General features: G+C 45.5%; 1 protein-coding gene across 2 annotated transcripts in view; it reads left to right on the top strand.

The window, feature by feature from the left end:
* Nucleotides 1-24028, top strand: part of COL17A1 (collagen type XVII alpha 1 chain) — a 57556-nt gene that overhangs the window by 13558 nt on the left and 19970 nt on the right. The window contains exons 7-24 of one of the 2 annotated variants that reach the window (XM_009010232.5): nt 126-161; nt 1289-1336; nt 2703-2846; nt 11026-11184; nt 11962-12033; nt 13441-13512; nt 14309-14377; nt 15407-15568; nt 15967-16047; nt 17895-17939; nt 18916-19113; nt 19739-19960; nt 20316-20345; nt 20707-20733; nt 21586-21612; nt 21722-21784; nt 22447-22551; nt 23382-23444. In XM_009010232.5, coding sequence (XP_009008480.1) covers nt 126-161; nt 1289-1336; nt 2703-2846; nt 11026-11184; nt 11962-12033; nt 13441-13512; nt 14309-14377; nt 15407-15568; nt 15967-16047; nt 17895-17939; nt 18916-19113; nt 19739-19960; nt 20316-20345; nt 20707-20733; nt 21586-21612; nt 21722-21784; nt 22447-22551; nt 23382-23444 — 1623 coding nt within the window. Of the gene's footprint in view, nt 1-125; nt 162-1288; nt 1337-2702; nt 2847-7039; nt 7277-11025; nt 11185-11961; nt 12034-13440; nt 13513-14308; nt 14378-15406; nt 15569-15966; nt 16048-17894; nt 17940-18915; nt 19114-19738; nt 19961-20315; nt 20346-20706; nt 20734-21585; nt 21613-21721; nt 21785-22446; nt 22552-23381; nt 23445-24028 lie in introns of those variants that run through there. The other variant, XM_035268993.3, reaches the window with a different exon arrangement.

The raw sequence follows: 24028 nt of genomic DNA, 5'->3' as shown, positions 1-24028 counted from the left end.
GCCCCTATCTGGATTTAGACACACTATGAAAGTAACCCCTGCCCACATATATCTGCCTCCATGTAAAAAGTATTTAGCATGCCACCTCTTATATATGCCTAAAATTGCATTTCTTTGTTTCTCAGCCTCTTCTTCAACCAGAGGACGGAGTCAAACACGAGGTGAGTGCTGTCACTGGGTTCAGTCCAATTCATTCAACAAGTATATTCTGAGCAGCTAATGTGTGTCCAGCCTTGAGCCAGGGAGTGTAAGGGGTACAGAAGAATAAACAAGGCATGCTTTCTGCCTTCGAGAAGCTTCGAGTATCCTGGGAATCTTCCACTGGCTCTATTAGGAGGGGCAGGGTAGCTTTTGACAGTAATCTAACAAGCATGTAGAGGCAGGAATCAAAACATATAATAACAATGTGGGGCATCATTTGCTTTGCTGTGGATCATCTGAAGATGCAGATACCACATATATTTTCACTTCTGGTCTCCTGGTTGACTTTAACAAAATATGCTTTAATTGCCTTTACATGTCAAAAGATGAGCAAAATCTTCCTAATCTTTTTTTCAAAATTCATCCAGGAGATAAACAGCTACATGACAGTTTTGTAATCTCATCATCTAGACAATGATATAGGAGAGAAATGTGGTCCTGCGAGAAGCAGCCCTTGCTAAGCTTTGGGCAGGGTGGGGGCAGCATGTTAGGGACGGTGAAGGCAGAATTCTTCACAATGACCCACCTAGACTTCCTATGGGCCTTATTATCATCAATAACTTGGAAGTTAGGAGTATGCCAACCACCACAACCTTAGGTTGATAGTTGAAAAATGCCAACTGTCCACCTGCAGCTAACTAATAATGTTAAGCTACCAACTTCCTGCCCTTCCCATCTCTAAAGACGCCAGAATGGCAAGTAAACACTCTGGCTTTCAGAATCTCTTGCCAATGCCTGAGACCTTGGAGGCAGGAGAGAACCTTGGTTCTGGCAACTGTGAGATGGATGACGGGGAAAGGGTTGACCATTGTTGACTGTATTGGAACCTCTTTGCTCAGCCTGGGATTTTGTTAGAACATATCCAGCTGCCTGGGAGGTGTGCAGTTGGCAGGAGGGGGAATTGTTGGAGATGGGGTGGTCTTCCTTTTTAAGCAGCACTTGTCTTGGGCAAACCTAGATTACCTGTTTCCAGATCTCAGAAATCTCAGAACAGCCTAAAGGGTCATGTGCTTCTAGGAGTTCAGTGTCAGAGATTGTGATCTAAACTCCTTTGTTCACACCTTTCTCCATCTCTTCCCTTGTACAGAGAGTGAAATTCGAGTTCGACTGCAGAGTGCGTCCCCATCTACCCGATGTAAGTGATCATGATCTTGCTGAAAAGAAAGGGTCCAGAAATTCACGGCTAATGCTGTGTGTATGTGTCCACAAATTTTTTATGCAATCATAAAACATCTTTAAGGGGTTTCAGTAAATTGGATCCTGGGCCAGGTGCTGAGGTTAAGCTGCTGAGTAAACTATGGTTCCTGCTGCATAATAGTTCACAGACTAACAGGGAGACAGTAAGTTAACCAATCATCACAACTCAGTGTGGTGAGGGAGCAGGGAGGAGCAGCTCCACCATAGCCCAGGGAGATCAGGTCAAAGAGGCCTTCCCAGGTTAGGCGTTACCTGAAAGGAAACTGAGGAGTGGGTCAGTTAGTCTTAGAGGGATGAGCCTGCATGAGACATCAATGGGATAGCTGAAGATTAGAGAAGGGTCAGTAGCAGAGGATAAGAGTTTGAAGTTTATCTCAAATGCCAGAGACCCCCCAGTCTCTGTCTATTGACTATGTTAGATACCTGTTGTTCTTGCTAGAGGTATTTAACATTTCGAAATGAGCTTAACTTTTAGGACAGCAGCCAAGTACAAGGAGTAGGAGAAGAAAAAGCAGGGACAGTGGCTCAGAACAGAGATGGGGGTTGTCCAGAGAGCTCAGTGCCTAGGGTTGTAGAATCTAACTACAGGCCTGACACCTCACCTGAATCCTTCCAGGCTTAGGGGCAGCAGGGCGAAGAGAGTGGGGGCTGAGGTTCCTTCAGCATACATTGCAAACCTGTTTCTCTTCTCATGCACTACCCATGCACGATACCTCCCACCTCTCCTGCTTCCCTGCTTCCTGTGTGGGAGGCACAGGGAACTTGCTCCATTTTCCACCTTGCTACAGATTAAATCAGCCAGACAGACTTGAAATTAAATCACACATGAACACAGCATAATGTTTAGGAGTTATGGGCCACAAATTCCTTTTGACACCCCAAGCATACAAGGTCAGGGACCCAACATCTGACGCATCCTGCGCAGGGGATGAGACTACTGTTAAAGCATCTGTTTGAAGGGACCTGGTTTTCTAACCACCTGATCCTGGATGATAGTGTCTTCCAGTCACAGAATCATTCCTGAGATATTTCATGAGGTCTAATTAGGAAATATCTCCCAAGCACCTTGACCTCCTTGTGAGAGGCAGAAGATTTATGAGACTGTTAATATGACAAACTACCAAGTTGATAAGTGCAATTCATTGGTAAAATGTGAATATTATAAAGCCAAGCGAAAAGTCCCAATGTGTGAAGCAAATGCCATTCTCCCCAGTAGCCAGAATGCCACAAATGTTCCCCCACCTGCACAGGGACTCAGGAAAGAAACCTGGACTTAACAGAAACATGTGTGGATTCTTTTACAGGGACAGAATTGGATGATGTTAAGCGTTTGCTCAAGGGGAGTCGATCGGCAAGCGTGAGCCCCACCCGGAATTCCTCCAACACTCTCCCCATCCCCAAGAAAGGCACTGTGGAGACCAAAATTGTGACAGCGAGCTCCCAGTCAGGTAAGTCTGACAGCCCAGGCTGCAGAGGAGTGTGAGAAACAAACTTACACGTCCAAACCAGGCTGGAAGTGGTGGATTGATAACTCAAGAGGTGGGATGTGAGTTAGAAGTCCTTTTAACCCAAGGGATGACAGGGTAGAGGATAGGGCCAGTATATAATTTCTTAAAAATTGGTCTTTGGTTTCCACAGTAGGAAGTTCAGTAGTCCTACCTAAATATGGTAGTCTATATAATAATTTGTAAGAGGACAATCCCAAGTCTTTCCTTGGGGCTGTTCTAATCCAAAGGAGTGCTATTGGGAGACATTAAAGGCATTTTAGTTTTTAAGATTAGTTTAGTAATATGCTTTTTGAGTTTGATTTATTCTACTTTTCCAGAGGAAGGGGGATACCAAGGGGTGTGGTAATTCCATTTAATGTGTAAACTTTCCATAATTCCCCTTAGCACCCTGGGGGTAAAGTGGCTCCCATTGTCTAAATTAATATTTTTTACCAGGCCAAATCTAAGTATAATTTGTTTTAAGATTATTTTTGGCCAGGCACAGTGACTCACGCCTGTAATCCCAGCATTTTGGGAGGCCAGGGTAGGCAGATTACCTGAGGTCAGGAGTTTGAGACCAACCTGGCCAACATGGTGAAACCTCGTCTCTACTAAAAATGCAAAAATTAGCCAGGCATGATGGCAGGCGCCTGTAAATCCAGCTACTCAGGAGGCTGAGGCAGGAGAATCGTTTGAATCTGGGAGGCAGAGATTGTAGTGAGCCGAGATCACCCTACTGCACTCCAGCCTGGGAGACAAGAGTGAGACATTGTCTCAAAAAAAAAATATATATATATATATATATATAATTTTTACCACATTCCCAATGGTGGCAGTTGGAAGGGGAAGGCCTCCACCCAGCTGGAGAGGTGGTTTACCATAACAAGTAGATACTTTAGTCTCCCTATTTTGGGCTTTTCTGTAAAATCTACTTAAATGCTCTGAAATGGCCTTAACCCACAAGGTCTTCCTCCAGTAGTCTGTTTTCTAACTACCTTTTTGTTTATTCTCTGGCACATTACACAACACCCACACACTTGTTTAGCAAGGGTATAAATCCCTATACACCCATACTTTTTGAGTATTGTATCACACATGGCATGGAGACCCCACCAACTTCCCTTATGCAGTATGGACATTAGTTTTCTCATTACGGGTTTGCTTATCATTTCTCTCCCATCAGGGATCACCCATCTCCCATCCTTAGTTTGAGTGGACCCCATCTTGCCCAGCTCTTCCTCCTCCTCCTTAGAAAATTGGGGTTTTAATATCACTTTAGGGATATTTGTGATTAGGTTAAACAATCTACCTTTTTCCTCCAGGGAGGCTTGCGCGCCTTTATCCACAAGCCTGTTCCCTATAGCTTCTATGTGTTTTCTTTCTAGGGGTCATTTACATGAATTATGGCTGTCTCTGCTGGAAGCAAGAAGCTTTTTAGAACTTGTTTGATCAGTTCCCCATGTACCAATTCTTTCCCCCTGCTGTTTATTAGGCCTTGCTCTGTCCAGATCTTTTTAAAGGTATATACCACTTCATAGGCATATTTGGAATTAGTATATACAGTGCCTTTTTGGCCTTCTAGGAGCTTCAGGGCCTGGTTAAGAGCATGTAATTTGCAGGTTTGGGCTGACAATTATTGGGTAATCTACCTTTTTCACATAAGGATTGTTTGTTTCTATTAATGATAGCAAAGCCATTGTGTTTTTTACCATTTATTACTTGGGATGACCAATTTACGGTCTCATCCTATCATGTGGTGGGGTGGTTTAATTTTAGTTTGATATTAAGGTCTGGTTTAACTTTATTTTTTTTATTTTTCAATAAATATTTGTGGAACGAATGAATAGGCATCTTAGCAGGAATTAGCTTATTGGTTCACTTTCCCCTGTAAAAAAATATTAAAGTAGGAGATGAGAAATCTAATACCAACTCTGCCATTAATTAGCTGTGTGATTCTGACAAAGTAGGTAAATTTTTCTTTTTTTTTTTTTGAAAGAAAGAAAGAGAAAGAGAAAGGGGGAGAGAGAACAAGAGTCTTGCTCTATTGCCCAGGCTGAAATGCAATCTAAAAATCGGTATTAAAAACCTCTTTTATGCCGATAGTTATGCTTAACAGCAGAGTCAGGAAGGAATAAGGGAAGAAAATAACAAACAAACAGCCAACCAATATTTCATTTAATTCTGTAAAATGCTATGCAAATGCTGAAGAGTGATTTACTTCCAATTATGTGGTCACTTTCAAAATAGGTGTAATGTGATACTGAGCAAAATGTATGTTCTGTAGACCTGGGGTGAAGAATTCTATAAATATTCACTGAGTTTACTTGTTCCAGGTCTGAGTTCAAATCATAGATGTCCCTGTTAATTTTCTATTTCGTTGATCCATTGAATATTAACAATGTGGTGTCAAAGTCTCCCACTATTATTGTGCGGGAGTCCAAGTCTCTTTATAAGTCGTTAAGAACTTGACTTATGTATCTGGGTGTTCCTATATTGGGTACATATATATTTATAATCATTGACTCCTGTTGTTGCATTGATCCTTTACCATTATGTAATGTCCTTTGTTTCTTTTAGTCTTTGTTACTGTTAAAGTCTATTTTGTCAGAGACAAAAGTTACAACTCCTGTTTTTTGTTTTTTTTTTTTTTGCTCTCCATTTGATTGGTAAGTCTTCCACCAACCCTTTGAGTCTTTGTGTGTTGAGTCTTTGTGTGTCCTTGCTTATGAGATGGATCTGGATACAGCATACGGATGGGTTTTGACTTTTTATTCAATTTGCCTGTCTGTGTCTTTGATTGGGGCATTTAATCCATTTACATTTAGGATTAATATTGATATTTGTGAGTTTAATATTGTCGTTTAATGCTAGCTGGCTATTTTGCCCATTAGTTGATATAGATTCTTCATTATGGAGATACTCTTTACCTTTTGGTAAGTTTTTGGGATGACTGATACTGGTTGCTCCTTTCTGTGTATAGTGCTTCTTTCAGAAGCTCTTGTAAAGCAGGCCTGGTGGTGATGAAATCTCTGAGTGCTTGCTTGTTCGTGAAAAATTTCATTTTTCCTTCATTTATGAAGTTTAATTTGGCTGGATATGAGATTGTAGGTTGAAAATTCTTTTCTTTGAGGATATTGAATATTGACCCCCACTCCCTTCTAGTTTGTAGGGTTTCAGCTGAGAGATCTGCTGTGAGTCTGATAGACTTCCCTTTATGGGTAACCTGACCTTTCTCTCTAGCTGCCCTTAGAATTTTCTCCTTTATTTCAACCCTGGTGAATCTAATGATTATGTGTCTTGGGGTTGCTCTACTTGAGGAATATCTTTGTGGTGTTCTCTGTATTACCTGGAGTTGAGTATTGTCCTGCCTTACTAGGTTAGGAAAGTTTTCCTGAAGAATATTTTCCAGCTTGGATTCATTCTCTTCATGACATTCAGGTACACCTATCAAACGTAAATTAGGTCTTTTCACATAGTCCCATATTTCTTGGAGACTTTGCTCATTCCTTTTTACTCTCTCTTCTCTAATCTTTGTCTTCTCGTTTCATTAAGTTGGTCTTCAACCTTGGATATCCTTTCTTCTGCTTGATCAATTTGACTGTTAAAACCTGTGCATACTTCATGGAGTTCTCGTATTGTATTCTTCAGTTCCATTAATTCACTTATATTCCTCTCTAGATTGTCTATTCTCATTAGGATTTCGTCAAACCTTTTTTCAACGTTCTTAGTTTCTTTACATTGGGCTAGAACATGCTCTTTTAACTCACAGAAGTTTCTTATTATCCACTTTCTGAAGCCTAATCCTGTTACTGGAACGCATTCGTTCTCCATCAGGCCTTGTTCCCTTGTTGATGAGAAACTGTGATCCCCCGTAGAGGGAGAGGCATTCTGATTTTGGGTATTCTCAGCCTTTTTACGCTGGTTTCTTCCCATCATTGTAAATTTATCCACCTGTCGTCTTTGTAATTACCGACTTTCAAATTAGGTCTCTGAGTGGATGTCCAACTTGTTGATTCCCAGCGCCAGAATCTGAGCAACCCACTGTGCCGGCTAAAACAGTGGCATTAAGATTCATGGTGCTTTTCTGCCCAGGAATCTCCGTTCTGGCTTCCTTCTTGAGTCCCTTTTTCAATCAGCTGAATAGGCGACTCTGCCTTCCTGGAGCTCCAAACATCAACCAAAAGGGGAGCCAGTCCTGTTTACTCTGCACCGAGAACCGCTGAGCCGGGGTGTGGGCAAAACCACCACGCCAGTCACAAGAGTCGTGCTGGCGACCCGTGGGGCTCCTCCACTGGGAATCTCCTGGTCCATGAGCAACAAAAATTTGTCTGAAAGTGTGGCGTCCTCTCGTTCTCTGCGCTTTCACTGGGAGCTACAATCCTGAGCTGCTGGTAATCAGCCATCTTGGATCTCTCTCTCAGATCTGGTTTAACTTTAGTTTGGTATTCTATGATATCTAAACAGTTGTGGTTTGATGCCTCTTTATTCTCCTCTCCTTTTCTTAAGAAACTGGCTGTATTCAAGCAAATATATGTTGTCAAGACTAAATTATCTTTTTCTAATAATATGGCTTCACATATTACATTTTGGGAATTAGTTAACCATTTTCCAGCTCTTTGATTTAATATATTCCTGACCTAATATGGGGTGCTCACTAACAGAACCCTGCCGAGGGTGTTAGGGGAAGATCAGCTTCTTACTCCTCTCTATCAGCAGGGCCGTGGCAGCCACCACCCACCTGCACATTTGCCCCCCTTTCTTCCGTCTTCCATAGCTCTCTCTGTTTCTGTCTCTCTCTCTTCCTCCTGTGCTCTCTTCCTTTTACATTATCTCTACATTAATCTCTGTCTTTTCCAGTCTTTCTCACTTTTTTCTTTTTTATTCTCTCTCTCATCCCGTTTCCTCTTTCCCTCACACTTTCTCTGGGCACCAGTGCATTCTCCATGTTAAGTAACAGCTTACTTACATTAGCTCTCTCACACTGTCTACCTTTATTTTGTCTGTTCGCTTTGGCTCTGTGGCTCCTGCTGCCCCTATACCTGTAACTGCACAGCTGGCTCTCCTTTGCCTTCAGGGTCAGCAGCTTAACTCTCTCTCTCTGGGCACCAGTGTGAGCCATTCCATGGCTCCCCTCTGTCCGTCTGCAAGATGGACAGCTTTGGCTTTCTCTCTTTCTTTTTCCAATTTCTTTCCTCACTTTTTACAAAAACCTTCTGCGCTTCCTTCAGTAATTCCTTAATTGGTTTTTTATTCCATCCATCAATTTTTTTTTTTTTGCAATTTCTTAGTAATATGAGGCCAGCTTTTAATCACAAAATTAACCTTTAAAAGGCCTTGCCCTAATGGGTCCTCTGGATCTAATCCTGAATGTTGTTGTTGTTGTTTTTTAAATCCCTGAGCCTCTGCAGAAACACAGAGGGAGTCTCCTCTTTTTCTTGTTGGATCTTGAATGCTTATTAGAGACATTCTGTGTCCTTGGAGTGGACTCTTTAATCTCTTTAATTATTCATTCCCTTAGGTCGTGCATTTGGGTCAATCTTTGGAGTTATTGTTATTCCATCTGGGATTTGCATTTGGGAATTTCTGCTCAGCTGGCAGGACTCCTTGCTTGAGGATGCTCTCTCTTCCAAATGCTCATGGCTGCCCTTTTAATTATTCCCCTCTCTTCCCCAATAAACAGAATATTTGTGATTGACATCATCTTAGCCCAAGTACAAAAATTGGGTCCTAAAAATTGATCTAGCTGCTTTGCTAAACTGAGGAGATTTTTCAAGAGTGGCCTTATTTCCTGTTTAAAATTCCTAACCTCAGTACTTGTTAGAGGCACACTCACAAATCCAACTCCTCCCTGTCCCAGAGGGACTTCTTTAAAAGGGTACATATTAGACATCTGCTGTTTAGAAGGAATAGAGAAATTCTCGATGTCCTTCTTACATTGTTCTAACCCTTTCCTCAAGTTTGGATAAGGATTTTAGGGAGCATTGAGTTTAGCTTCTCTATGACCCCCAGATTCCTCCTCCTTCAGCCTTCTTCTTGCCCCCGATCTTCCTCTCCTCTACTTTGTGAGATGTAAGGTAGGGGCAAGGGTGTTAGGGGATCCCAAGGCTTTTTATTGAGCAAGGGCTTTTTACTTATGCTCTTTTTTTTCTTCTTTCAATGGGAGCATGAGGGTTAATTTACTAATTTAACAAAGAGCATAACCCATCTCCTCTTGTGCTGATGGGGTTTTATTATTCATATAGAGATTAAAGCTTGGCATACCCAATTCTCATTTGAGCCAAACTTAGGCCAAAAGACCAAAGGTTGACAAATGGGCTCTTTGGGCCAGATAAAACAGTAATACTTTATCACTGTTTGCTTTTTCTTGTCCGTGGTTCAAGGGTTATCCCTTAAAAACCTGCAGCATTTTGTCTAATGGACTCTTTGGGAGAATGTTAGAAGGGGTCTTTTTAGTCCCCTCTTATGTTGGGTAGGGGCTTTAGGTGATTTTTTAGGGTTGTCTTGCTGCATTTTGTTGCAGCCCATAATGGATTGCAATCCTAATTGGCTTAGGGGTTCTTCAAGTATTTGACTTATGACCTAAGTAGCTGGGCAAACTGATAAGAACAGACAAAATGAGCTATTTTGCAGTCTAGTAAACTTTTATCTTAGACTAAACTTCTTTGGTTTGAGTGGGGGAAACTAAGAGCAGGGGACGCTGGCAGGGAAGGGAGAGGCCAATAAGTAGGCATTAGTGATCCAAGCAAGGGCCTAGTATATGCTGTTTCTTCTGTAGTTTGCTGACCTAAGCTAATTGAAGGCACTTTTCTTGGAAATGGACCACTGTATACATTATTTCTTTCAGGAGGGAAGGGAACAAGGTGGCAGATGTATCCTGACTTGGGGATTCAACCACGCTTTGGCACGCCTTTCAGGCTTTGCCAGAGACCTTGCAAAGCACTGACCATCTGCTCTTCAAGCAGTGAAAAATGTGGGCTGTATCTATCCTACCCCTCACTGGTCACCCATTCTACATACTTGCTGTAGCCCAGTCCTAAATCCTAGAGATTCTTTCCCAGGAGTGTATGTTTACCAGGTTCCCCAAATGAAGAATATTGGGTAAATTTATAGAGTTTTCATTCATTTATTCAATGACTCTTTATTAAATGTCTCCTCTATGCCAAGCACCAGGCATTAAGGAAAAGCAATGGACAAGAGAGACACAGTCACTGCCCTTGTGGACAGTGGGTCTCTGAAGAAAGTCAGAAAACCAACATGTCCCAGTTGAATAGGATGAGTATTGTTCAGTTGTTCTATATTACTTGGCCCCCAAGTGCAAGGTAGGTTCTATGGGAGGCAGAAATATAAATTAGCAGAGCCATGGAAGGAGATGAGGAAGAGCCAGATCTACTATGATAGGAAACTTCCCTCCCATTTGCTACTAGAGAAAAGCCTGGAGATTGTGATCTTTCTTGTTTTCACCCTAAAACAAAAACCTCAGGGCACATTCTGACCTTCATGGCTGGCTCCCTCTCACAGGCAAATAAGCAGAACTGACCCCAAATATGAAAAAGCATGAAAATCTCCTCTTGGGGGCACAGTGTTCCTTGTGTCTGGCTGGTACATAGGAATGTGTAAGGAGGGTAGAACCAGAGAAGGCTGCCATGCATGCAGTGTGGCCCAAGACCAATGGCTCCCCTGCCCAGGCATGCACCCTGCAATGGCCATGGTGCCTGGAATTCTACTGAAAGAGGTTTACTTTGGGGTCTTATTTGTTGCTCCTGAGAGAACTGTTCCCTCCGTGTCTGTGAAGATGGAGGAGTTGGCAACAGGTGGAGAGGAAGACCATTGGTGGGACAGCCTACCAGGAGATGGGGAGCCAGGTTTAGAAGGAGAAACAGGTGGACCCCACAGCAAAATCTGGCCACCTCAAATTTTACCAGGAGCCAGCAAAAATTTCGAATCCAAGAGATAATGTTTTCACCAGCTCTGAGATTTCAGGTGGAAACTACCTCAGGTTCCTGGACTGAGAAAATTCCTGAAATGTGGGACCTTCAATGCCCAAACCTGGAAAATCCCAGCAAAATGAGATGACCAGGTTCCCCAGCAGGAAATGTTGACTTGTCTCTCACCTGGGGTGTGTGCACCTGTCTGTTTTCAGTGTCAGGCACCTACGATGCAACGATCCTGGATGCCAACATTCCCTCGCATGTATGGTCCTCCACCTTGCCTGCAGGGTCCTCCATGGGGACCTATCACAACAACATGACAACACAGAGCTCGTCCCTCCTCAACACCAATGCCTACTCTGCAGGATCAGGTACATGGTGGGCAGCCCACACCTTCCCTCACCCCTGAACTCGGCATGTCTTTATCCTGGAGCTGAATGACCCCCGGAATGTTTGCCATTCTCATGGCCTCCTGGAAAGGCGTTCTGTGGCCAAACATCCCAGGAGATTGCCCCTGGAACTTCAGTTCAATTCCATCTAGAAGGTGTAGGCCAGGTACAGTGGCTCATGCCTGTGATCCCAGCACTTTGGGAGGCCAAGGCGGGTAGATCACGAGGTCAGGAGTTCAAGACCAGCCTGGCCAAGATAGTGAAACCCTGTCTCTAGTAAAAAAAAAATACAAACAAACAAAAAACCTAGAAGGTGTTTCTTCCAGTGTGTCCGCTTTAGAATATATAGTACAATGTATCAGGAAAAATGGAAAGAACACTGAAAATGGATATAGGAGACCTAGTTTCATTTCATATGAATTGATTGTGGGATCTTGAATAAGTCATTTGACTTCTCTGAGCTTCCAGGACCATCTCTGTAAAATGGGGTCACTCACAAGAGAGCCTTTGACTGGACCCACTGTCCACTCCAGGTCTGACTGACCTGAGATCACCTATTGGCTGTGACTCATGGTGCAGTGCAGGCTAGTGTTTGATTCTGTGCTGCAAGGCAAGAGTCTGTTTTTCCTAAAAACAAAAATTTACCAAAATATAAAAACCCAATCCTGGCATTTCTTCTGGTGCTTCCATGATACCCAAATCTCTGTCCCTTTCTGGACCAGATATCCCTCTCATCAGCCTTCCTCCTTGCCCCTACAGTCTTTGGAGTTCCAAATAACATGGCATCCTGCTCCCCCACTTTGCACCCGGGACTCAGTACATCCTCCTCAGGTCAGTGTCACCATCTTGAGATGCCTTTTCTAGGCTATTTGCATAAAAATGTTAGAATGCTTTGCCCAAGAGCATGAAGGACTTTCCTCCATGCATACTGCAGCCCAGAAGCAGAGGCCACGGGGCTGCACAGAGCCTGCCCTCAACCACAGGGAGAACTCAGACCCCAAGGGAAAGGTCTCAGGCGAGGGGACATGAGCCCACACAGACATGCATATTCTAAGGTGGTGCCTTTATTTTCTGAAAGAGTTGGAGGATTGGAAGGGAAGGGTCTAACTGAATCATAGTGTAGGACATTTTCAGGGTAAAGGCATTGTTAATTTAGAAGGATTTTACTTCAGATCTTTATAAGAAAAGTAGTAGTTCATTGAGTAACTACTTTCAGATCTTTCTATAAATGTAGCACATAGTTTGTTGGAGTAACTACATTGGAGTAAATAATGTTACTGCTTAGCTTCCAATGCAAACATGCAGCAATTTAAAATAAATAAATATTTGCTATGTTTTCACATACATCTTAAGAGCCTATATGTAAATGTTACCAGCCTACATCTTTTCTTTTTAAAGGAGTCTGCCTTCTCCCTGTGATATTGTGACAAATATCACAATGTGGGCCTTGTTTCTTTGCTTGACTGATATAGTTGCAAGTACAAGTTTTGCATGCAGATTTTCAGCACCTTCCTCTGATTGATTAGAAGCCCACCAAATCCAGAAGACATTGACTACATGTTTTATTTTTTCTGCCTTTGCGTCCTGATAAAACCAGGTCCCAAGGCTGATATCAAATCCTTGATCTTGTGCCCCAAATACTAGATAGGCTGGAACAAAAAAAGCTGCTGGCCAGGAAGAATAAGCTTCTGCACATTGTTGAAAACAAACAAGCAATCAAATAAACAAGGAGCCTTGGAAATCATAGTTGAGGTGGGGGAGTTTTCTGTGTTTGTGTCAGGAGAAGGAAGGGCTAAGGGGAATGCTAGGAGTTTGCCAAGTTAGTGCCTCTCAGCACCCAAGGAGTCTGTGTCCATATCCCACATTTACAGTTCCCACACTGCACCAAGGCACCCCAGGGTGTCAGAGGAAACAGGGAACCCCTACGATGTTTTTAAATTTTGAGAGATCTGTCAGCAACATCTATCAGACCCTGTGTGAACTACTGCTTTTAAGTTGCATGTACCTAACTATGTGATAAGTAGAATTATTCGCAATTTTTGGCCTGGGATAGGTAGGTGGGGGCATTAACAAAATTACTGTGTTAAAAAGAGTATGGAAACTGAGGAAGTTTGGAAATCTCTGTCATCAGTAAAAACATTGATCATAAAAGTGGTTTAGGGACTCCGGGGGGCCATCTTAAGCCAGGGCACATCCCCTGTGCACCCTGTACTCACCTGCCCTCCGTTGCTTTCACAGTATTTGGCATGCAGAACAATCTGGCCCCCAGCTCGACTACCCTGTCCCATGGCACCACCACTACTTCCACAGGTCAGTAGGCCAGGGTTGGAGCTTAGGGACTGGGAAGTGACCCCTCTTTGCAGCTACAACTCACTGAATTAAAAGACCCAAAATTTCCCTGAAAATCAGTCGACCTTTCCTGCCAAAGAAACAGCACCCCCTGCCCTTACCTGGAGATGTCAATCTTGATCATTAGCTGGCTCAGACGTGAGTCAAGCACACAGGGAAGGCTGTCCTGTCAACAGCATCACCTTGTGAGGTATCACTTGTATGTTCCTGTGTCTTTCACAGCCAAACTGGTCAGGTTGGTGGTCTTGCTAGCTCACTGCTATCCTTGACAGCCCACTGTCACTGCAAATCAATCATCTGGTTGATTTTATGGTACACTCCTTACAGGTTGCTGCTGCTGTGCAAATCTGGGGGTGGGTGGGGACACGAAACCTAGGTCATCCTTTGCCCCCAACTTACCTGCTACTTAATTGCAGGAGAAAGTCTAACACACATGAGACAATGCGAAGCTCTATAAGACAATGGGAATAAGTGATAGGCTGTGCAGAGCAGGTTTAAGGGCTGAAGGAGTTCAGGAGGGAAGGAGATGCATGAGGTCTAGAAGGACTTCCTGGAGGTGGCTAGAAGGATGAAGAGGATTATAGCCAAGAACATTCCATCTAAACCCTCAGTGCTCTCCCCATGGCTGGAGAGGGTTGATTCATCATCTGCTTCTCACTGGAGGGGGTCAGGAGCATCTCTCTGCCAGAATTGACCAGGCTTTTCCTGAGTCATCTGGAACCACCCTCCCATGCTGACCCAGTTTCCTTTCTTGCAGCATATGGGGTGAAGAAAAACATGCCCCAGAGCCCTGTGGCTGGGAACACTGGTGTTTCCACCTCTGCTGGTGAGTGCCGCTCCTAGCTGCCAGGGGTCAGGCTGGTGCACAGAGAGGATTACTCTGCAGTACACATGGTATACTGGAAAAGGAAATAGGACCCATGATTGGTCTTAGGCCTACAAATGCAACTTGCCCCAAGGACCTCTTGGATACTTCCATGAGTGAATAAAGGTCCTATCTGAAGGAGATAGGAAGCTCCACCCTCCATATCTGCCTTGGGCCAGGCACTTGCACATTAGCCACTGACCTGTTATGTGCAATCCATAGAGCCCTCAGAAGCTGCTGGCACCCTCCCTACTTTCTATAGAATCTATATCAACTTTGTCCACATAATTCAGCTTCCGTTGTTCTAATCCTGGAGTGTGTTGTCTTCCATTCTACAGTTCATTTATTGGAAAGCCTTTACTGATACAACCTTCTTTGTGTCAGATGGACACTGTTCTAAGTGCTGACAGTACAGCAGTAAACATGACAGAATAGATTTCTGCCTTCACTAAGCTGACATTAGTGGTGGAGGCAGATGACAAACACACAAAGTATGCAAGACAATTACAGAAAAGAACACAGATTTTTAAGGACAGCAGTGAGTGATGTGGTAGAGACAGGAGTGTGTGTATGAGGGTTAAGTAAGTGCTTTAGATGGGGTGGTCAGGAAGTCTCCCCAAGAAGGCAACACTTAAGACCTGGAGAATAAAAATGAACCCAAGTTAGTTAAGAAAGGACTTACCTGACTATGGAGACTTTAACACATTCAATAAAGATCCTATAATCTTCAGGAGGGGAGGCAGCCCCATAAGCCAGAGATTCTTATATCGACCCAAACTCTTGGTGGCCAGGCCCAGCAAGGCATAGAGGGTGTCCTTAGTCCTCAAGATGCTTCATAGTAACCACTGTCAGCAAGAACAGGAGACTCTCATACACACCTGCTAATTTAACCACCCTACCCCACTTCTTTTTCTTCTCCTTCCTCTTCTTGTCTTTTCTCCCCTCTCCCGGCACATGTCCTTCCTTCTCTCCCATTTTCTTCCTCCCCAGCCTGCACCACAAGTATGCAGAATGATGACCTTTTGCACAAGGATTGCAAGTTCCTGATCCTAGAGAAAGACAATACACCTGCCAAGAAGGAGATGGAGCTGCTGATCATGACCAAGGACAGTGGCAAGGTCTTTACGGCCTCACCAGCCAGCATCACTACAAGTGCGTCAGAGCCTGTGTGACGGGTTTCAGAAGAAAGGCAAATAGTGTAGGAGACCAAATGTCCTAGCAAGGTGATTTGAGACACTGTGAGTCAGGAAACCACAGCCATCCCATTCTAATGAAAAGCCCTTGTCTGAATAGCATGTTCCAGGTCTTCCTTGAATGCAGACGAGCTGAGAAAATTCAGGAAAAGAGCTCTCAGAGAGGCATTTGGGCGACAGCAAGTCTAACCACAAACACAGATCAGGGAAGATGAACCCTGGAAAAGAGGGGCTCTTTTTATCAGGCTAACCTTAACCTTCCTAAGTAGGGTAGTGGGCAGGGGCAGGGTGGAACATGGGACAGAATTCAGAGATTGAGAAGAAAATATGCCAGGTTATAATGGGTTCTGTGCACAGCTTCTTTTTCAGAAGACACCCTAAAAAAAGAAAAGCAAGCTGCCTACAATGCTGACTCAGGCCTAAAAGCTGAAGCTAATGGTAAGAACAAATAATGATTGTTGTCCACCTTGACTTCAGCCAGGCCACATTTCATTTATTGTCTTTGAAGACCTTGCTAATCAAAGTGTGGTAAATGGGCCAGTAGCATCGGTCACACCTGGGAACATGTTAGAAAAGCAGGATCTCAGCTTTAGCTCAGATCTGCTGAGTCAGAAGCTGCATTTTAACAAGCGTCCTAGATGATTCACATGTGCACACTATTGAAGCAAAAGCCTGCCACTGCTATGTCTACAATGGTGTTTACTCATTTTCTTTATCTCTGTCATCTTCAGAACTAATAGAAAAATGCTTTTCAAAGCATTTATTAGCTTTACTTTTTTTTCTTCCCAAATATCTGCATTCTTTGTCCGATAACCACGTTTCTTCACAACGCCCTGTAGGACTCTTTCCAAATCCCTGATTTCAGGGAGGTCAGTAAAGGAAGGAAAATGTTGTCATAGAACATTTTTAAATAAATGCAAATTAAATAAGTTATCATTTTAACAAGGTGAGAGATTGGAACCTGACTCTAAGTCTTTAAAGTTAGCAGTTCCTGACATTTTAGGGGTAGGTCTAGGGCTGTGGAATTAAAAGATCCTTTTCAGAATCTGATGAAAGGTAAGAACAAATTGGCCTGTAAATTCCACATATGCCTACAAACATTTAACTTTCTTCCATTTTCTTCCTTTTTTATTATTATTTTTTGAGACAGAGTCTTGTTCTGTTGCCCAGGCTGGAATGCAGTGGCACAGTCTCAGCTCACTGCAACCTCTGCCTCCCGGGTTCAAATGGTTCTCCTGCTTCAGTCTCCCAAGTAGCTGGGACTACAGGTGCATACCACCACATCTGGCTAATTTTTTCATATTTTTAGTAGAGACAGGGTTTCACTATGTTGGTCAGGCTGGTCTCAAACTCCTGACCTCGTGATCCACCTGCCTCAGCCTCCCAAAGTGCTGGGATTATAGGCGTGAGCCACCGTGCCTGGCTTAACCACTCAACTTTCAAATAGTATCACGGACTCAAGAGCAATCCTCCTCCAAGCTTGGCCTTCTCATTCCCAATTCCTTCCACCCCAGGTCAGGAACTTGGTGTTCAGAGTCCCTTAACCAAGAAATCAGAGTCATTTCTCACAACCACACATATTGTTTGAATCCAAATAGCACCTGTAACCTGGTCTTCCAAAAATGTTTTGAGGTGTAAAGGTTTAAGGTCATAAGAGAATTAAAATACGGTGCTTTCTTCCACCATTAACTGTTTGCCAAGCCATGTCTTCATGGATGCAATTATTGCAAATATCAGATTAGTGAGGACTGAGCTGCTGGATGTTACTGCATGTCATTGTACTGCAAAATGTCTGGGGTCTTCTTTACTTAAATCCCTACCCAGAATCAACATGAGGGGCATTCTTGTGGGCTCCTCCAGTTTACTGTTTATTTTTAACATGAAAGCAAGTTTACTAAGAAAGTAAGCCAGGCTCAGTGGCTCACACCTGTAATCCCAGCACTTTGGGAGGCCAACGCGGGTGGATCATGAGGTTAGGAGATCGAGACCAGCCTGGTCAACATGGTGAAACCCCATCTCTACTAAAAATATAAAAATTAGCTGGGTGTGATGGTGGGCACCTGTAGTCTCAGCTACTGGAGAGGCTGAGGCAGGAGAATCGCTTGAACCCAGTTGCAGTGAGCCGAGATTGCACCATTGCACTCCAGCCTGGGCGACAGAGCAAGACTCTGTCTCAAAAAAAAAAAAAAGTAAGTAAAGGATAAAAAAAATGGCTACTCCATAGGCAGAGCAGCCAGCTCCTCCAGTTTAAAAGCTCAAGTCAAAACCTGTGTCTGTCCTTTCAGGAGACCTGAAGACTGTGTCCACAAAGGGCAAGACCAGCACTGCAGGTGGGTGAGAACAGCGAACCATGCAGTAACAGGATCCGTTGGGGCTGCTTATGGCTAATGCACCAGATGATGGTCCATTGCCTGGAAGCAGTGCACAGAAGTCACCAGACTCTAAAGAGTTTCCCTAATGGCTCAGAAGGGAGCAGGGTGGGGGGCAGGGGAGTGGCAGGCTGTGGGTCAGAGGTGACTGCAGAAGGAGTTTAGCTCAGGGGATGGAGCTAACAAGCCCCCCCCACCAATTAACACTTGCTAATTAGTTAATTAGTTTGTCCCCCCAACACAGGACGACTGACTGTGTCTTTACACAGCAGTTCAAGATGAGACTAAGCCTTGCATGCCTCCAGCCCCTCAGGCTTTCCTCATTTCCTCCCACTGCCTTGTTGATAAAAGCAGGTCCTTACCACCCCATTTTAGAGAACTAAAAACACTTTTCATTATAAAAAATTGTTTTAATTCATTGGGGATCCATGAAGTGCTGAGTGTAATTCTAGGTACCGTGAGCATTGCAAAGAAAGCACTATGTGAACTGAGGCATGGAGATGGGAATGCTTTAGGTTTGGGCCCAATCAGATGCAGATCAATGCCATATTCATAATAAAGATGTTAAGATGTTTAAGCCTCAAGTGCTGTGCTGCTGACTCCTCTGCTAACTATTTTACATGCCATGTCTCATTTCATTCAACAACCTTCCAGGAAGTAGGCAGTCTTTTAACCCCATGTTATAAAAAAGGAAACAAAGGTGAAGTGACCTTCTCAGGGTCATACAGCTGGAGTCCAGGATTGCCAGACTTCTGGTCAGCACCAGCCAGGCCCTGTGCTCAGTCCAGGAGCCAGCTCTGTCCTGCGTGGAACAGCACAGGAACTTGAAAGCCCCCAGCACAGTCACTCAGGCCAGAAAGTCACCAAAAGTCAGAGAATCTGGATGGAAAAGGCAGGAGCTACCTGCATTTGCTTCATTTTCCCTGTCCTTCCACAGATATCCACAGCTATGGCAGCGGTGGTGGTGGTGGCCACGGAGGAGGTGGCGGTGTTGGTGGCGCTGGTGGCGGCCCGTGGGGAGCGGCGCCAGCCTGGTGCCCCTGCAGCTCCTGCTGTAGCTGGTGGAAGTGGCTCCTGGGCCTGCTGCTCACCTGGCTGCTGCTCCTGGGGCTGCTCTTCGGCCTCATTGCTCTGGGTATGTGGCGAAGGCAGCAGGACAGCCTGTGTGGTAAGAGGCAGGCTGGCCACACTGCCTGTCAGAAGGGCAGGAATCTGTGAGTGGGCCCAGGTGTTGGGGGTGAGGGGACCTGAACACATTGGTGTAGACCCTTGTTACCACAGATGAGGAAACTGAGGCCCCCGGAGGTACCTGGCCAAGGGCACACTTCTCCACACTTGGATGGAGCGCCTGATGCCCAGACCCACCCTCACTGTGCCTGTAGGCCCCGCTCTAAGCACCTGGCTGCCCTTAGTAACAATGTCAGGACTTTCTTAGCTTTTTTGCCTTTTGCTGTTTCCAAGCAGCCCTATCTAGTTCTATCAGCTCTCACACCACCTTCCAGGGAGAGTGAGGACAAGCTTTGTCACACAGCTTAGATGAGAAGACTGATTCCCAGGCCAGGTTTCTTTAAGGCTCTGCTGTGATGGTGAGCAGCTAATCCTGCTAGTGGCCATGGCAGTTCATCTCTGCATGAGTATTCCCGTGTGAAGAAGCCACCACAGGCTTCTGTGCCCTGTGTCAGGCTCCCTACGAGGAGCAAGTTATGTAGAAGGTGAAGGATGGGACCCTCAGTGACTCAGTCTGTGTCCATTTGTTGCAGCGGAGGAGGTGAGAAGGCTGAAAGCCCGTGTGGACGATCTGGAGAGGATCAGGAGCAGCAAGCTGTCCTACGTGGATAAGCTGGTGAGAGACAGCAAGGACGGCCTCCAGGGCATAGCACCTGCAGTAGGAGCAGATCTGGACAAAATTGGGCTGGACAGCGAAAGCCAGGAGGTGCTCTGGTTGTTCGTGAGGAAAAAACTGATGGCAGAACAGGAAAATGGTGAGAGCATCGCCAGACACAGAGCAGCTCCCCTGAGTCCCTTTCTCTTTTGCCTCTGTGTGACATGTGTGCATATGCTATGGGCACCATCATCCAGCCCACTCTCAGCCTCTCTCCTCCTGTGATCCTCTCAATAGCCCTGAGAGGTAGGTGGGACCAAGACTGTGGTCCCACTTTACTCCCGGGAAAACAGTTCTGGAAAAAAGAATTGCCCAAGATCACTGGACTAGCAAAATTTAGACTCTGATCTCTAGTCTTCGCCTCAGTTTCTTCCTCCCATACCATGATCCCCTTATTGTGTGTGTGTGAGGGACATGAGATGTGAAGCTGACTCAGGATTTCCTTTCTCTTGCAGGAAATCTCCGAGGAAGCCCTGGCCCTAAAGGTATTGCCGTGGATTGAGCCTTGTCCCTGCCTTCATTTTCTGCAGTTGGAAGCGAGTTTTCTGGGTGGATTAAAAACCTTTTTCTTTTTTCTAAATGGAAGATGAATAGCTGAATGATCTTATGGTATCTGTTGGGAGGACTGAGAATTGGTTTTAGAGTCAGGTCTTAGATAAGGCAGCATCTAAGAAAAGCCCAGCAACGAGCCCAAGTGACATAGACAGACTGGGAGGGACTCACACTGCACATTGCCTCACCTTGAAATACAGTTTAAGTCTTGTCAAATGGTTTTAAAATACAAGGCAGAATATGGCATTTGGGTTCTTGCCCCATCTCACAGTTTTCATATCTTTCTGTTTTCAGGTGACATGGGAAGCCAAGGCCCTAAAGGTAATTATAACATGGACATTTTTACCTTAAATATAAGCAAGCATAATTGCTTCAAACAATCAGCAAGTTTCAGAAAACCCACCTTGCACTCCAAGAAGTAATTTGACAACAGTTGGGACAGGCCTGTGGGGAGGACTGGGAAGGTCCCAGTCCAAGGGACCTTTGGCTGAACACAGAGCAGCTCTCCTTGGTCCAGCTGAACTGGGGTTGGCGAGCTTCCATGTGCACAGGAATCTCCAAAAGAGTCTGGGCGCCATTCTCGGAGCCTCTGACTCAGAAGGTGTGGATGTGGGCCGGAGTCTCTTACCTTAGTCATCCTCAGTTATTCTGCAGCTAGAAGAATACTAAGTACCAAATTCAAGATGACAGAATTCCCCCACTTCTGCAGCCCCCTCTCACTTCCTAGGTGACCCTGGGCAGGAAGTCAGCTCCTTCACTTTGGGGCCCTCCGAGTCTCTTCTTTCCATTCAGATCCTTGCCACCCACACCCTTGCATATACCTGGGTCATTGTCCCAGCCCTCCTTCCCCAAGGCTGTAGTCTGCACACCCCTCCTGACCATGATGGGGATGGGGACTGATGCTGCCAGAGTGCCTGAACCTGCAGTTGTCAGGTAAAATACAGGACTCCCAGTTAACTTTGCAGATAAACAACAAACAATTTTTCACTATGACTTGTCCCAAATATTTCATGGGACACACTTACAACTAAAAATATGTGTTGTTTGGTAACTGGACATTTGCATTTTTCTTTGCTAAGTTTGGCAACCCTACCCGAATCCCACTAGTGACTTCTTTGGGGAATTGGGAATAGTCCTCTGGCTGACCTCTCTCTTTTGCCTTTGTTCCTGCAGGAGATAGAGGGTTCCCTGGCCCTCCAGGTACGTACTCTCTGATGATCTCCAGGGCTGCTGGTGTTGCAGCTGCTCAGTCCTAGCTAATGGCTTCTGGGAGGAAAACAGGGACTGAGATACCCTTATGTATCCACAGGTAGCCCTGGGCTCTTGGGCAACCCAGGTCCAGAAGGTCCAAAGGGTCAAAAAGGCAGCGTGGGTAAGAACACTGTTTTCTTTACTCATTTATTCCTCATTCTTTCATTCATTTAGTAAACATTCATTAAGTGCCTGCTGTATGCAAGGCCTTGCTTTAGGCTCTGGAGAGACATCAGTGAAGCAAACAGAGAAACCTGCTGTTGTGGATCTGACATTTGGGCTGGGGAGAAAGACAATAACTGTGATAAATAGTGAAGTCTATAGCAGGTTAGGGGGTGATGCATGACATGGGAAAGACAGAACCTGGGGGGACTTTGGGAGTAAGAGCTGGGGAGCGTAATTTTACACAGGGAAGCCAAGGAAGGCCTCCCCAAGAGGTCGCTATTTGAGCAAAAATTTGAAGGGCAAGAAGGAGCCAGGCAGGAGAGATCTAGGGAAAACATTCTAGGTAGAGGGAGAAGCCAAGGCCAAGGCCCCAGGGCAATTTTTAAGGAGCAGCAGGAAGGTGGAGACCTCTGAGCTGGAAAGTCTAAAGGGATGGGCGGAGAGGAGGCGGGCTGTGTGGGGCCTCACAGGACAGTGTAAGGACTTTGGCTTTAACTCTGGGAGAAATAAGGAGACCAGGGAAGGGCTCCAGGCAAGGTTTGCCATGGGAGGCTGCCTGCGTAGCCCTTAGCTGAGACACAGGATCATAACTCGGAGGCTGGCCATCCCTGTTTTTAGGAGATCCCGGCATGGAAGGCCCCATGGGCCAGAGAGGGCGAGAAGGCCCCATGGGACCTCGTGGTGAGCCAGGGCCTCCTGGGTTTGGAGAGAAAGGGGAAAGAGGTAAGAGGCAATTCCTTCACCGGCAGAGTCAGCTACGCCTGTGCTTCCTTCTGTCAACACCCATCCCTCCTTCATTCCATCTCTCTCTCTCCCTCCTTCTTTCATTTGCTGAGCATCCACCCTAAGTCAGGGTCTGTGCTAGGCCCTGCTGAGACAGCAGGCTAATGCTGGGCCTGGGCTGGGTTGTGGGGCCAGGCCTAGGGCTGAGGACTCATCTGCCACACCTGGAATCCACAGAGAAAGTGGCCACAGGAGCAGCGGCCTTCCTGGAGTTGGGTGGTGAGGAGAGTGAGGAGTTAGGCCAAGGTGGGGCTCAGGGGGCAGGGGCAGGACTGAGCAGAGTTCACTGTGAGACAGAGTGGGGCACAGCCTTTGAGCCTCTCCTGGCTGGAAGGAGGCCAAGAGGGAGGTGGGAAAGGCCCCAAACATAGGTCCAGTGCTAGAGGGGCTGGGGAAGGTGTTGCAATTTCATCCTTAACTATGAGACTGCTTTCGTTAGGGGAAACCAAGGCAGATATTAGAAACCCTCTTAATGCTAACAGACTGTGAGCAGGAAGCTTTATTTTTAGTTTTACTTTCTCTTTAAAATACTGCTTAACCAGATAATAAAATGTATTGAGTGCCTACTAGGTGCCAGACTTCATAGACTATAAAGTCTCTGGGGGTAGAAACTGAAGGAGTTTTGCTGCTAAGTGGCCTTACTGGGGCACCAAATGGATCCAAGACCACTAGCAGGGTGAGAAGCATCCCCTCCAAATGACAGTGCCAGGATAGGGGGGCCGTCACACTGGAGCCTTTCCCGAAGTACTCATCCCTCCATTTCTCCACAGGGGCTGCTGGTGAACCAGGTCCTCACGGCCCACCTGGTGTCCCAGGTTCTGTGGGTCCCAAAGGTAAGTCCAGTGTGCAGGAAGGAATCAGTTTGCCAGAGGGAAAGCCACATTCTGGATGGATCACAGAGAAGCAGGCCCTGGGACCCCAGACAGCCCTAATCCCCCTGCCCCAGGCCTGTGCAGGAGTGGTAGGTGGGTCTAAAGAACATCCCCCAACAAAGCAGTCCCTGGGGAGTCAAGATCGGGGCTATAAGTTTAGCCCCATAACAGGCTTGGGGCTATGTTTCCATCTGTCTTCAATGGCCCTGTTATGTGATCCCTAAGCGGGTAGATGGATCATTCAGGAAATCAGAAGTTAGACCATTTCCTTGACTGACTATGGCCTAGATGCACACATCAAAAGTAACATGTCTGGACAACCCAGGGAGAATGGGCCCCTTCTCAAAGCCCAAATGTTCTATGGCCTCAGCCCAAATGTTCTACTCTGACCAGGAAAGAGCAAGGATCATTAGATCCCACCCAGCTGCAGCCCCCTCCCTAAGGAGGACATGCACTGGGGTCACTCCTGGCCTGCAATGCACACTCACACAGCCCTCATCTGGAATACAGTGTCCCCAACCTCCACCTGCCCTGCTCTGGGGCCA

Source organism: Callithrix jacchus, chromosome 12 (genome assembly GCF_049354715.1).
Source record: "Callithrix jacchus isolate 240 chromosome 12, calJac240_pri, whole genome shotgun sequence".
Classification (NCBI taxonomy): domain Eukaryota; kingdom Metazoa; phylum Chordata; class Mammalia; order Primates; family Cebidae; genus Callithrix; species Callithrix jacchus.
This window is presented reverse-complemented; position numbering and strand designations above follow the sequence as displayed.